This window comes from Numenius arquata, chromosome 3, assembly GCF_964106895.1.
Source record: "Numenius arquata chromosome 3, bNumArq3.hap1.1, whole genome shotgun sequence".
NCBI classification, from domain to species: domain Eukaryota; kingdom Metazoa; phylum Chordata; class Aves; order Charadriiformes; family Scolopacidae; genus Numenius; species Numenius arquata.
Window position 1 is genome coordinate 16,421,004 of NC_133578.1, and position 13,701 is coordinate 16,434,704.

General features: G+C 46.3%; 1 protein-coding gene across 10 annotated transcripts in view; it reads right to left on the reverse strand.

The window, feature by feature from the left end:
- Positions 1-13,701, reverse strand: part of BIN1 (bridging integrator 1) — a 97,390-nt gene that overhangs the window by 16,497 nt on the left and 67,192 nt on the right. For 6 of the 10 annotated variants that reach the window (XM_074145592.1, XM_074145598.1, XM_074145596.1 and 3 more), the window contains 3 exons: positions 12,258-12,333; positions 10,248-10,330; positions 2,485-2,635 (listed from right to left, as the gene is read on the reverse strand). In XM_074145592.1, coding sequence (XP_074001693.1) covers positions 2,485-2,635; positions 10,248-10,330; positions 12,258-12,333 — 310 coding nt within the window. Of the gene's footprint in view, positions 1-2,484; positions 2,636-7,467; positions 7,513-10,247; positions 10,331-12,257; positions 12,334-13,701 lie in introns of all 10 variants that reach the window. The other 4 variants (XM_074145593.1, XM_074145597.1, XM_074145595.1 and 1 more) reach the window with 1 other exon arrangement.

Genomic DNA, 13,701 nt, shown 5'->3' on the forward strand with positions numbered 1-13,701 from the left:
TGTCCAGCACTATCTCCAACTGCAGTCTAAAACCACATCTCAAAGACAACTGGATTGTGTACTGATGTTGGGTTATACCTGGAAATTCATCAAGTACAAACAACTTTGCTGCCTAGAATAAAACAAATCCTCTAAAATCTTTCTGCTGACTTGGATCCCAAAGAGCTTTATCTGTCCAAATTCAACACAGTTGCACCGATTTGAGAAGTGTCGTTGCAGTGCTTCAGTGGTGTACCTGAGAGCAAAAGTCTGACCTTTGAAATTTCACAGACCTCTGAAGTCCTGTATCATCATCATATTACTCAGTGCAGAGAGCTGATAGCAGTCACTTCTTCCAAAGGAAAGAAATAAGCTATTTTTGAGAATTAAAGGACAGTAAAAGAGCTTTTTTTTTTTTTTAGCATAGGGAACAGTTCAAGATTTAGTTAGTATTTTTCTGGTCTCGCCTGGTTTGCTGCCTTTCTTTCCACAGCCTTTGTTTATTGTTTGCATCAGTATTTCAGACAGGAAGAGGCCAGAGAACTGTACTTGCGTGTTGCTTTTTGCTCCATCCTCCCTAGAAGGACCCTTGAACAAATCACTTACCTATAGGTCAAAAGTAATGACACCTGTGAAGCTTTCAGTATTAAAGTCGAGCACTGTTGAGAGAGCAGACACTTATGTTTTCCAGTGGGCTGGCAAGATGACGTGAACTCAGTTCCTAGATTTTAACCATACAGACACTGAGCTTGGCTCTGGGTATGAAACCCCAGCCCTTGCCTTCCCTCCATCTGGAGCTGGGCTCCGTCTCTTAGCACTTAGTAGAATATGGAACGGAGCTCTCGTTCTTCAATGTAGTGAAGCCTGGGAGAGTGAATTAAATATAGATTGGGAAAGAGCTGCCAGGTGGTGGCAGCATTAGCTGCAAATACCATTTCAGTCTTGCCTGTGGCCCATCTGAGGTTCCAGGCAGGAACATTCTGCTTTCTCGCCAAGGGGTGCCTCCAGCCCCATTCCTGTGGGCAGGAAGGCAGCAAGTGAATGAGCAAGCACTTGCAGCCTGGCAAAAACAAGGTTTATGTGTGCTATTTCAAGGAAAGGGAAGAAGCCAAACTCAGCCAGACAAGTCCACAGGCAGGGTGAGTGAAGTCTGCAGTGAACAGCTTAATAAATCTGTACAATTTGTCATTCCAAGTTTCAATCAAGTTATGGCAATCTCTGAAAAAAACAGGAAGGCAACTCTGGATATATATGCACTATTCTCTCTCCCTCATACACATATCCTCCCTCAAGGTCCTAGCCAGGGTGGTGGCAAAGCCACTCTAGGCTATGCAATGCTGAGCAGTGCAGAGACCCTGGAGAAGTCCTGAAAGACACTGCCAGGCATCCACACATCTCACAGGGCTGGAAAAGACCCTTTTGCCAATGCACAAACATGCCCTTTTTGTGCCTAAGTAATCTTGAAAATCAAAAATGCAGTGGAGGGAAAAATACTGTGCGAGGCTGTCCAGAAACAGGAGACAGCCTACACCACAGGCCTGGATTTGGAATCACACCGCTACATATGACAGCAGCAAGGAAGTTCTGAGTTGCATCCGCCTCTTTCTAGAAGCGATAGGTTTTCTCTTACCAGTTTAGCCAGAACCTCTCTCAGCTTTACCTCTTCCTGGAAGACTCCTCACTGGTGTCCCACTTACCGAAACTCAAGGATTGGCACCAGACATAAATTTGGCATAGTTACTATTTTTCCCTACTAAGCTTTTCCCCCACTGTGAAATATGGGGATGGGAAAAGAAAGTAAATGTTTTATTTTCCTTAAATCCTAAAGTAAAACATATCTTAAGATACGCTGAGTAGCAGGAGCTACATCTGCTATTGTAATAATGCCATTCATTTGGTGTCTCGTGTAAGGAAAGGACTAACAAAGGCTACATGGAAGGTATCAGACTCCATATAACAGACAGTCTTCTCCCTGGTACCCACCTAATTTCTTCATAGCAAAAGAATATAATGCCTTTATTTTTAGCATAATATTTTATCTTCAGATTAAAGTAGATCATAATGCAAAGTACAGATGTTCTCCTTATCAGTATCAAACTTTTTTATTTGAACCTTCCTCAGTTATGGAAGTTCTTGGGAAGAAACTGGACCACTGAATTCCACAGGTTAATTCAAATGTAAAGAACAAACTTCCTCACCTAGCTAAAACTCCATCCTCCCTGGATCTTCTTGGCCATTCTACAGGACAGTAAAATGTATTACTGACCTTCCCCCTGCAGAGGCATTCAGAGACAGCTTAGTTCTTCCCTATATGATATAGAGATGATCAACAAACAACTTGCATTCTCAGGAACCAGTGAAGGAGAACAGCTGTCATGTCGTATTCTCTGTGCTCAGTAGTAGGAAGAGGTCCAAAAAAGCAACTGATGGATGTCTTTGACTCACAGAGCTTGTGCCATCAGCAGTAATACTGAAGAGACATGGTCAATGTCATGGGGACGCTACCTGAGATGGTGACTTTGGGATGCTTGCCCCAGGTGCTTCCAAAGTGGACGGTTCCAGCTCATGGTTGACAGTCTTGGTCTCAGGGCTGGTGATGGGAGATCCATCTGGTGGAGGCGAGGGGCTTTTATTTGCTTTCGCTGGGGTGCTGTCACTGAAGGAAGGAGAGAGAGAGAGGGAGAGAGAGGGAAAGAGAGAAAGAGAGAGAAGAGAGGTCTGAGCCAGGCCTAGGAGGAGTTGTGCTAACCAGCACAGATCAGTGGTCTCCATTATCTCTGTTGCACTGCCCAGACACATGATGAAGACATTTGAAGCCTCTACAGGCTTCTGAGAAGCATCTTTGCCGAGTCACTTGCAGTCCAACACACTGCAGCAGCATTACTGTGCAGCAGGCTACTCTCTAAATACACTTTGCCTCAGACAGAAAAACAAAACCAAAAAAAAACCAACCAGGCATCCTTAGTTCTGCTAATGTCAGGCACTTATGTTAGAATTTAAGTCACAGTTTTTTAATACTGGGGAAGCAGATGGGGGACGGAGCTCTGTGCAGCTCATTTAGTTTTAAATTCTACAGATAAGAATTTTTCTGCGTGGTGGTGTACTGACACCTGCATGGGTTATGACTAATAGATTTGCAACACCTGAACTAAGCCTGTAATCATAGAATATCATATTCCTCTACATGGTACACACTGGGTAAGCTGGGAGAGGGGCAAAGTAGCCAGAGTTTTCACAGATCATTCCAGACAGCAAAGAAACAGTGACATTCTGGCTACTAATAAAGATTTCTCTACTATGGAAAGTCTCCCCTGCCTTGTTTTCAATGAACCCCTTCAGCCCTTGTCTTTCCAGTTGGTCTGTATTCCAGGACTGTTTCTGACACACAGTCAAGAGGGTGTCTTCAGGGAATTTAATACAAGGAGCATATGCCAATGGCATTTCTTGGTTCATAACTTGGCCAGATTTGGACAAATTTTTCAAAGGCAAACGCCTTTCCCTAAGGGCATGCCCTGGCCAAGTGTCAGGTTTGTGCTTCAAAATACAGAATCATGAGAGATTTAGTGAAAAGTTGGTTATCAGAGAATTTCAACAGGGATAAAGGTAAAACCATTTTCCCAGCCTAATTCTCAGGAACAGCTGAATCATCTTGGCTGGAATTCAGCTCCCCAAAAAGCAACTAATCAATTTATCTCAAGTCATGCAGAAGCACAGACACTGGTAGGGGATATTTTAGCAGAAGTGGTTACAGTTTGGCAAAACTATACACAACTGAAACCAGAATATTACAGAATATTGCAAAAGGGCTGTGCGACCTCATCTACAGGGAGTGATATTTGCCTCCACTTACAAAGTTGCAGTTCTTGTGAAGTTGCCTTGGGAAAAGGTTGAAAGGAACAGATCCTTTCCTACAACTTGAGACAATAAATCCTGGCATAGAGCCAAGACAAGAGCAATGCAGACCTGATTCTGCAGGGACATCAAGTCCATTATTTCTTTGCTCTGTCCAAAGAGAGCCCGGAGCTCCAGACATGTACATCTACTCACACTTGGATGCCGGAGGTGTGGTGGTCATTGGCTAACATGCATGATGGCCTCATTCCTAAACACTCACAAGGAATGGACAGCAAGAGGAGGTACAGACAGCAAGGCATTTCAACAAACCTCCCCTTCCAAGCAAGCATCTCCCCCTGCTCAACATTCCAGCTTTCAAGCTCCCCATCCCATTCCCTCTTTACTCACTTCGCCCTCACCCATTCCCCACCACTCCCCCCCACACCTTTTTCCTCTCCATATCCACACCCCTCACACATTTGCCCACAAAGTGCTTGTTCTCAGGTCTGCATGCAGGTCAGATGTTTCTGATGACACTGATGCCAGCAACACACCAACACGATGCAACAAACCCAATGACGTTCTCTGCCAGCAACTCTCAACCAGGGGCATACACGCCAAGGGAAAAAAGAGGTAAAGGAAGATGAAAAATGGAAGAGGAGGGACTAAAGAACATGTATGTCAACGCCTACAGCTCTTCAGTTTGACTGGATATGCCTACAGTGTCCTTCCTCAGAGGTCCCCAAAAATCACTTCAATCCAGCGGGTTGGATTCTGTGAAGGATTCTGCAAAATTGACAAGTTTGTGCTACAGATTAAAGAAGTAATGGTTGAACAGTGAAGGTAAGGAAGTCCTGCTCTAAATTGGAGTCACCAGGGAAGAGTAGGAAATGACCAAAAAAATGACCTCTGATGCTAGAGTTGGGGAAAAAAATACAAGTTACCTTCCCTAGAGTTGCAAGCACTTTGGAAAAGACAGGACACACCGTGATCTACAGTTACACTGCCAGGACTCCTCAAATGCCCAGACTACAGTGGAAATATATTGGGACTACTGGCTATCAGATGGCCTACCAACGCAAGGCTAGACTTTTCCTTCTAGGGACCTGAAGAGGCCATTTCTCCCAGTGAGAAAGGAGTTCAGGCTTGTTTTTTAAGGGCCATGAAACAGCTTCTTAGTGCCTTATTTCTGATGCCTGGAAGTGACTTAATTTGGAGATATATTGGTAAAAGGCTCCCACATGACAGGCAGCCCAGCTTCCTCCCCTCATCCTACAAGGGCCCCACGCTAAAGCCTTCATTAAGTCACTACTATTTACAGCTTGTTTGATGTGTTGGCTGATCCCCCTAGGAAAATGCCAGTGCTAATTTTGGCTGAGACTTTTCCAGCCCCCTGAGCAGCACCTTCATTCCTGCACTTGTTGCTTTGCACGCATTTAGCCAGTGCAACTAGCATCATGCGAGCTAGCCACCAGGATCCTCTGTCCTTCATGGGTCCCTGGGGAGCACACACTGCCCACACAGATCAAAGTCCTGTCTCCAAACTGACTGCTTGCTCCAGGAAACACAGGGAAAAGCAAGAGTGTGGGGACTGTCCCCACTGAGCAAACATGAGTACCACATTAAAAGTATATGAAAACAACAGGGTCATTGCTCTCTTTTTTTCCTTCCCATGAGCAACTGGGAAGCGATGCCAAATCCAGGAATATCAGGCAGGGGAAGGGAAGGGGGTGTGAACTTTCTTCTGCAAATAGAGAGCTGAGAACAGGGTCTAATGCGGTTACTTCTGCTGAAGGGAACGCCAAAATCCCCCAGACTCTTTTAGTGCTGCTGAGCTCCCAGACCCCTCACGTGGCTGCCTCATCTGTTCTGGAAGAGCAGACTAACATCTGCAGATGGGGTTCCCATGCGCTTGTAACTATCCTAAGTTAGAGGATGAAACTTACTTTCCAATATGGTAAAAACAGACCAGTCACCTCCTGCCAAGTTCTCAAGTTAAAAAGAAAAAAAGGTTGGCATCTCAGCTAAAGCTCAGAGAGGGCCTTTTAGCCAAAAGCAATTTATTTTTTAGTACCAAAGCAGGCTGGAGAATTATTTTAAAAAAGAAAAAAAAAAAGAGGGTGTGGGAGAAAGGAGGAAAAAGCACGTATATACCCAAACGTACTGTGGCACAAATGTACGTTCTTGTTGCGTATCAAAGAGTGACTGAGTTCTAGACCCTCCTTTCCTGCACCAGGGGTTGCACGTTTCTCTCTGACCCCAGCAGCTGCTCTGACAGCAGAAACCTCCAGCACAGCCCAGGTCAGGCACTTTAACTGCTGGGACTTTACCAGGGCAGAGGAGGAGGACATCATGGCTAGAGCTCATTAAGATGAGATTTACTAGTTCTCCCTCTGCTATAGCATTTATCTCTTCTCAGTGACTGGAAATATTAGACCTCCTGCCTGGTGCAGCTACAACACTGGTCCAACCAAGGACCAGAGACAGACATACGGAGAAGTACTCCTGTGAAGCCTCCTTTTCCTACAGTAGAAAAACTCAGAATAGTAACAACACAAGATATTCCTTCACTGCTTTTCATTTGAGGATATAAAAATCAAGATTTGCCCATCAGTTTCCCTGTAAAATTACCATTCTCCACCTTCCAATCTCCCACTTTACAAAGGACGCATAGCAGAGACAAAGAGAAAGGTTGTTTGAGTTGCCCTAGTCAGTGGGAAGGCAGCACCAGAAAAGCAAGGGTCCCAGTCCACCAGCACTTGCTTTTATTGCTGGCAGGACAACATCTTGAAAATTTTATTTTTTTTTTTTTTTTTTCCGATAAGGAACCTATGCAGGGAGTACCAACACAAAGACTAAGAAAAACAAAAATTAGAGGAAGTTTCCACGCCATTATGCAGCAATTCCCACTTTGCTCCAGAGCATGTTCTTGTCAGAGTCCTTGATCTTGGCTATGGTAACTCTTGGCATTGTAGCAATTCAGTTATTCAATGTTGTCGCTGTCTTAAAAGACAAGATGCTGACATTAGCTTTTATACAAGACAACAGGCTTCCTTTTCCTTCAGCCCTACCCAAAATTTTAAATGGCTGGAGCAAGACAGTGAGGATCCTCAAGAACAGAGCATGTAAGGAGCAAAGCTGGAAGTGTCCTTCTCCCACCTCATCATCCTCCCAACTGCAACAGGTAGATAGGACAGGACTTCTGAGTGTGAAAGACCCGCCTTGTGTTCCTCCCAGGCCAGGCAGGGAATGAGAATGCAGCATTTCAGACGTGTTCAATAGGGCAAGCCCCACTAGGTAAAACTAGAAGTTGTTAATCACCAAAATGGCCCATATTTCCCATGGAAAACCCAGCACCACGCTTTTAGTCACACAAAAACAACCGAACAGACAATGCCTGAGCTTTCCCACTGCCGTCTTAGAGAGGAAAAGAAGCAAGGATTCAAACCAAGCACATAAGCAGTTAATGGGATTATCCAGACACAGAGAGATCTCAGCAGGACCCAGCAGGCCATGAACACATTGTATCATGCAAAGGACCCCTCTCCCATCGCAGGGTTAACACGTGCCAGGCTGTTAGAGTCCAGCAACAGCCTCTCCAGTTTTAGGAACTAAATCAAACACGTATCGAAATGCTGCTCTCCGTACCGGTACCTGCTCATCTTTTTCCTCAGCCTGGCGAACAGTTTAGTTTTCTTTCTGTTGAGGATGGTACGCAAATCATTTCCGTTACAGGATGGCACAGTCAAACCAGGGAGGAAAAGTTATGCTTCTAAGCACCCATTCACTTGATGCCACAAAATTTACTGTAAGCAAGATGACAAGATCTCCTCTCTCTCACACACACAGAAACACGTACACACACTTCCCTTGGTTCCTAGAAAGCTATGGCCTGGTTTAGAGTGGGTAGGAGAGGGCTTTTGGGGCCTGTCCAAGATCTACATATGTGTGAGCAAACTAGGATTTTCCCTCCTCTTTGGAATATAGGGCCAGGGCACACATGGAGAAGAAGAAAACGGAAGCTGTACAGACCAGCAGAGAACTGTAAATGTCCTTTTTTCGCAGCTAATCACAGCTCCTCGCTCTCCCCTATAAATACTGGTACACAAGAAACAAGTTCCCTATTCTCCTTTACTTATGGGATCCGTGCGCAGTCTTAAACATGGAACATAATCAGCAGCTTTCCTACTAGGTCTTTTGCCGTTTGTCCAATCACACTAGGATAACACTATACATCTCCTAGATCTTCTAGGCATCTGAGCCCTGAATGTTCAAACTCTTTCAGAAACAAATCCTAAACATATGTCTGAGGCTCCCAGAAACACATCAGCTGCTTTGCGCTACTGTGTTACACAGCCAGCATCAGATTCATCAGGCACAGTAATACTTCTGTAAGGCCTCGCATGAATGTCATAATGATGTGCACAGATAATTGCCTCTCTTCTCACACCTCCTCATTCATTTCCTGCCATTGTATCCATCTCCAATCCCCTTCCCAGTAGAGAAGAGTTAGGGAAGCATCTGCTCCTACAGCAGACCACAATGAGCAATCAGATTGGTGAGGGCTATTTCCTCCTGCACACTCTCACTCCAGCCCTGCGCCACAAAGAGAGGCCAGATGTGCAGGAGAGACAGAAGCGCCTCACAGCATTTCCTGGCCACTGCAAAACATATTTACTGCCCTGGCAAACCTTTGCTACATTCTCCTACAACACCCAGCTCCACTGTGCTCAGGAGGAAGGGAGTCGCTCTGGGGCAGGTCTGGCTTCTCAGCTGAGATGCAGGGAGTAAGTGATGAAGCAGCAGCACTCGGATTGCTGCCCACCCAGGGACCTCTCTGTGTGCGCTCGTTTGGGGGTTTTAGGGCCATGTGGTCTCATATCCAGCCAAAGAGCACAGAACTGCAGCTGAGATACCCATTACAGCCCCAGATGAAGCTAGCAGTTTGTGGGGGTGGGAATCATGAGGACAGGTAATTTATTCATTGGAAGCTCTTCTAGGCCAGAAACTCCAATGCCACAACAGCAATGAACATGTCCGAGCCAGGCCGTAACTACAGCCTGCAATCATTTCCTGGAGGAAGAAAGGAAGTTGGAGGAAGGAGCTGGACAAAGCAATGGCTACAGCCTTCATCTGTCCTGTTATCTCATCATCTTCCAAGGACCCTGGAGGATACCGCTATCAGAGACAACACGGCACACAGCAGTAAGAGGATGGGCACCACGGTCTCCTCACAAGGCTTTAGTCTTGTTGGGTTGTAATGATCAGACACCACATGCTAACTTGGAAAGAAGATATTATTTTCACAAGAAGCATTCCTACTAGCATCTTGGAAATTTGGTGTTAACAATCCAAAATTCAGGGGCCAAATTCAACTCAAATATCCTCCTTCGTTAGAGCTGGTAAACATCACACACATTGCTGGAACAAGACACGCAAGTCGTCTATGCACAACTGCAACAGGAGGTTAATCTGGGAGGAGAGACAAGGGAGCACAGAGGTCTCAACAGCTGATCTAGGCCTTCCGAATCAATGCACTCAGACCACAGCTTGCCCTTACTTCATGCTGACTTCACCTCCTCCCTCCATCAATACACCGATTGAGGACTTGGGCTGTGCTCCTGCTCACCCGGCACGTGGGATTAGCAGCAGCTGGAAGCCAGAGCCCGACACTGTCTCATCACTCACGCATGTGGATGGGAGCCAGCCAACCTCATCCGGAGCCCGACCTCTCCCTCCCCTCTCAGTGCTAGAGAATGTGCAGACTTGCACTTAACCATACAGGACTGAACCCAGCTGAGGGAAGAAAACTAAAGGCCTGGAAGACACCCACTCTTTGCATACGTGCAGATTGGAAGTGCCCTGACATCAGAAGGCCTCGTATTAGCGAGGCTGCAACTACTTCCACAACACACGCAGAGGAAACACACCTCAGCTGGGTACACAGGAGGGGCATAAGGCTTTGGCAAAAAGGTAGTTCCAAGTTTGGAGGGCTGAAGAGGAGGGTGGGGAAACAAATGGGCTCTTGGTGCTCAAGTTTACAAGGTGTAGGTACACGGTGGAAGCTTTTACGGAAAGAACAGGAGAGGTGCTGGGCAACTGGATCCAGAAGGAAGAACAGCTCAGTATTACACGTCAATGCACAGAATTCGACTTTAAAAAAGCAGAGCTGAGAGTCAGTTGCTTAAATATCAGCACCTAGCGAAAGTTTAGGCCTCCAGATGCTACTCTAGAAAGGCAAGGGGTATTGCAATGTGTCACCCAGCTCCAACCTTGGACACGCTCTAGGGAGTCTCAGGAGGGCACTGGCTGGCTATATGCAGGTAGTTAAATCCCTCCCCAACTGACAACATAGAGGTTTCAATAACCCTGGTAGAGACATCCCTGTCCCTCCTCCCTGCTGAGGGAAAGACACTACCCCCACAGTTACTGACCTGGGCTGTGCTTTAACTGGGAAGGCATTGCCTGAGTACTGCTTGTCGAGACCCAGCAGGACATCATGGAGGTTTTGGTTCAACTGCAAAATACGAAAACAAAAGAAAGAAAAAGAATAAGAAAGAGCCTGGGCTGGCCTGCACAGGCGGATCAAACACAGGCTTGTGCCCAGATATGTGCACATACTCAGCTATCCCAAGAGAGGACAGCCCTACATCTGTTTTCACTCTCACATGGGGTATGAAATGCTAGAGCACTCAAACTGGTGAAGAGCTGCTGGTGACTCATGGAACGCTCTGTTCTCCCCTGTACATCATCTTCTTTGCTTCTTTATCACCTGCCCCCACCAGTGTGCTGCCAGGTACCATTGCAGAAGCAGGCAGAAGGTTTACCTAAGGGTCTGTATGTTAGAACTGAAGCCTCACTCTGGATTTATAGCCAACGCTGTTCCTCAGACCTGCTTATAAAGCTTGGGATATGGCCATTTCAACTGTGAAGCCAAAGGTAGCTGGACTTCCAGTCAGCAACAAGCCTTGACTTCACAGGCTCCCTGGGCCATCTAGGTTTGGGCAGGACCTGGTTATCTTTGCAGAAATGTAATATTAGGGGTTAAACTCTCTCTGGCACCAAAGGCTGCAATATTCACTCCAGACACTCCTACTCTGAAACAGTCGATTCATAAACGAGATGAGATGCCAGATTTATCATTGGTAGGAGGAGGGATCCAACACAATCAATGTTGGAAGCATTGTGCCGGCAACACCAGCAGTTAATTGGATGCTATAGCAGTAATAAGAAACAGATGGTTCTCATGGAACAAAGCAAAAGCCTGCTCTCATACAAAACTCTTCAGGAAAGAAAAATCCAAGACACGATACAAGAGAATTCCTGTCTAACAAGCATCTTTCCTGTGTTTTGCTGAATGTAAGTTAACAGCAACAAACTGATAATTATTACAATCCTCCCTATTCTTAATCAGTTCATTCCTCAGTGGAGAAGAGCAAGCTATTAATTGGAAAGGTTCCCCATGAAATGTCAGCAGGGCTCAAAACTGATGCATTACACCAAGGCAGAGGGCCCCTGACTGCTGGGAATTGAAGGACTATAATGTTGCTTGTTGCTTAGCGGCTGTCTTGTTGTCAGGATGACATTGGGGAGGGGAAGGAATACAACAGTTTTCCAGCTGGGCTCTCAGTTGCTCATCAAGATCAGTGCAATGTTTACAGACCTATGGAATTCAAGACTCCTCTAGCTTTTAAGTGAAAGAACAAGAGCATACTTGTAAATGAAAGTGGCAATGGGGGGCTTTCCCACTGACTACTCCCAGAGGTGTCTGCGGGGTGCCACCACCCAGATTACACTTACTGCTTACTGCTGTGATTTACAACTCGTAGCCAACTGGTAGCCCATGCAAGGGCCATGCTAAGCACTTAAATGCCTTCTTTTGCGTCACAGGGCAGGAAAGAAGCCAAAGCAGAGAGGTACTGCTGAGAAGTGCCTTCTTGAGGGACAGCAACAAGGCAGGTCTCAGTCTTCAGCAAACTTGCAGACTGGCAGATTTCCTGCCGTTTTCATCCCCACAGCTAGAAAGATGAGGGTTCACAGCAACTTGCTGCCAGACAGCAGAGGAGGCAGCAAATAGATACCAGCCTGGGACTGCCCAGATTGTAGGTTACAGATCCATAATGTAGACAAACTAACAAAGACAGGAAGAGATAGGCCTGAAAGTGGCTTCCCTTCCCTCTGTGGATCTGCAAATGAGCCGTGCCAAGTGACACACTGCTGCATGGCCCTGTGGTCTCTTCCCTGTGCTCCACCCCTTTACATTATTATCTTAGTCTTTCTCCTAAGTGGCTCAGAAAAAAACTAAGGATTAACATTGCCCTCTGACATAGGGCAAATGCTCTGTTTTCTCCAGCCATTTATTCAGGGTTTTGTTTTGTTGTGGGTTTTTTTTCATACCAGTGAGGCGAGGGTGTATTAGTAGGATAAGCTGTTAGTTGCCTTACCTTGCTCATTTCTTTATGGAAGTTCTCTTCTAGGCCTGCTATACTCTGGAATGTGTTGACATAGAAACCAACACGACTGCCAAATGAAAAATGAGACAGAAGAACTTAATGGACACAATGCTCTCCTCAAAAATTTCAATTCTGTCCCTTCTGCTACCTCCCACCCACCATTCCCATTCAATCTCAACTCTGTCAGGTATGGTACATGCTGGAAGAGAAGGGCAGCAAAGAAGCATGAAGGGCTTAATGGAACAAAGGGCAGGTATGGGGCAAACATGTCCAAGATGAAATAGGATCTGAATTTCTGCTGGCTAAAGGGATAGGGACGTGCAGGGCAGGGGGGGAGGGAAGAAAGAAAAAAAGAAAAGCAGAAAAAAAAGAGAGCCAGTGGTAGGGTGATGGAAAGGAAAAGGACAGAGGCTGTGACGCAGATGGAGAGTGGGGAGAGCTGGGGGAATTGCCAGGAGGAAAGATATTAATTAACTCTGAAGTCCCTCAGCACCAGGGGAAGCAAAAAAAAAACCATGAGCTGTTTGCTTCAGGGGCAGAGGAGTAAGAAAGCACAGGATAGGCACAGAGAGCAACAGGAAAGCAAAAGAATCAGCTGGATAACAGGAGCCTGTGAACAACCTGTGGCACCTTAAAATCCCAGCAGCTGCCTCCTGCCTCCTTCCTCCTGTAACAGCACCCAGCTGGAGGAGCAACAGCAAGAGGGAGATGCTCTCTAAGGCCAGCAGCATCACTGTTCTGCACATGGAACCACCCAGATGCCTGTATCCCTCCCAGCTCCTTCCTCAGCCAGGCCTGCACACAGCAATGAGCAAAAGCCCTGGCCCAGGCTGGGAGGAAAAGAGAATGAGGGCAGACATCATCACTCTGCTTTCCCGCCCTGCTGCCACCCACTCTCTCCAGCTCCCACAGACCAGCATTGCCAACCCAGATGTGGTCACTGCATTTAAAAATCAGACACTGGGGCACTCCTCCTAGGAGGATTTTGCCTGCTTTCCACATACATCAGCTTCTGCTGCTCTCCTGTTCATCCTCCAAGCTAACTGTTGATCTGTTTTTTTAATCCCCGCTTTTTATCACCATGATCATTGGTACGAAAAATCCCTCAAGTCTGTCTTCCTATTCTTTCAGCCCATTTTCCTCTGCCCAGACTATATTTTGTTAAGTACAGCAAAACAGGACAGCTATAACCACTAGATCCTCACTGGGTCCTGTGCCACATAGCCAGGAGCACATTCAGGGGCAAAAGAAGGCAGCCACACAAGGATCCTTCCCTTGTCTTTATTGACCCAAGTGCCCAAACCTGAAAGTGGCATCCAAAGCAGAGTAACCTGTCCTCTCATCCTCCCTCTTGTGTTAAACCTGCTGCTTCACCAGGTGCTCATAAGCTTGCATGGTGAGACAGTGATCAAGGCATCACCTCTTGGCTCTCTCC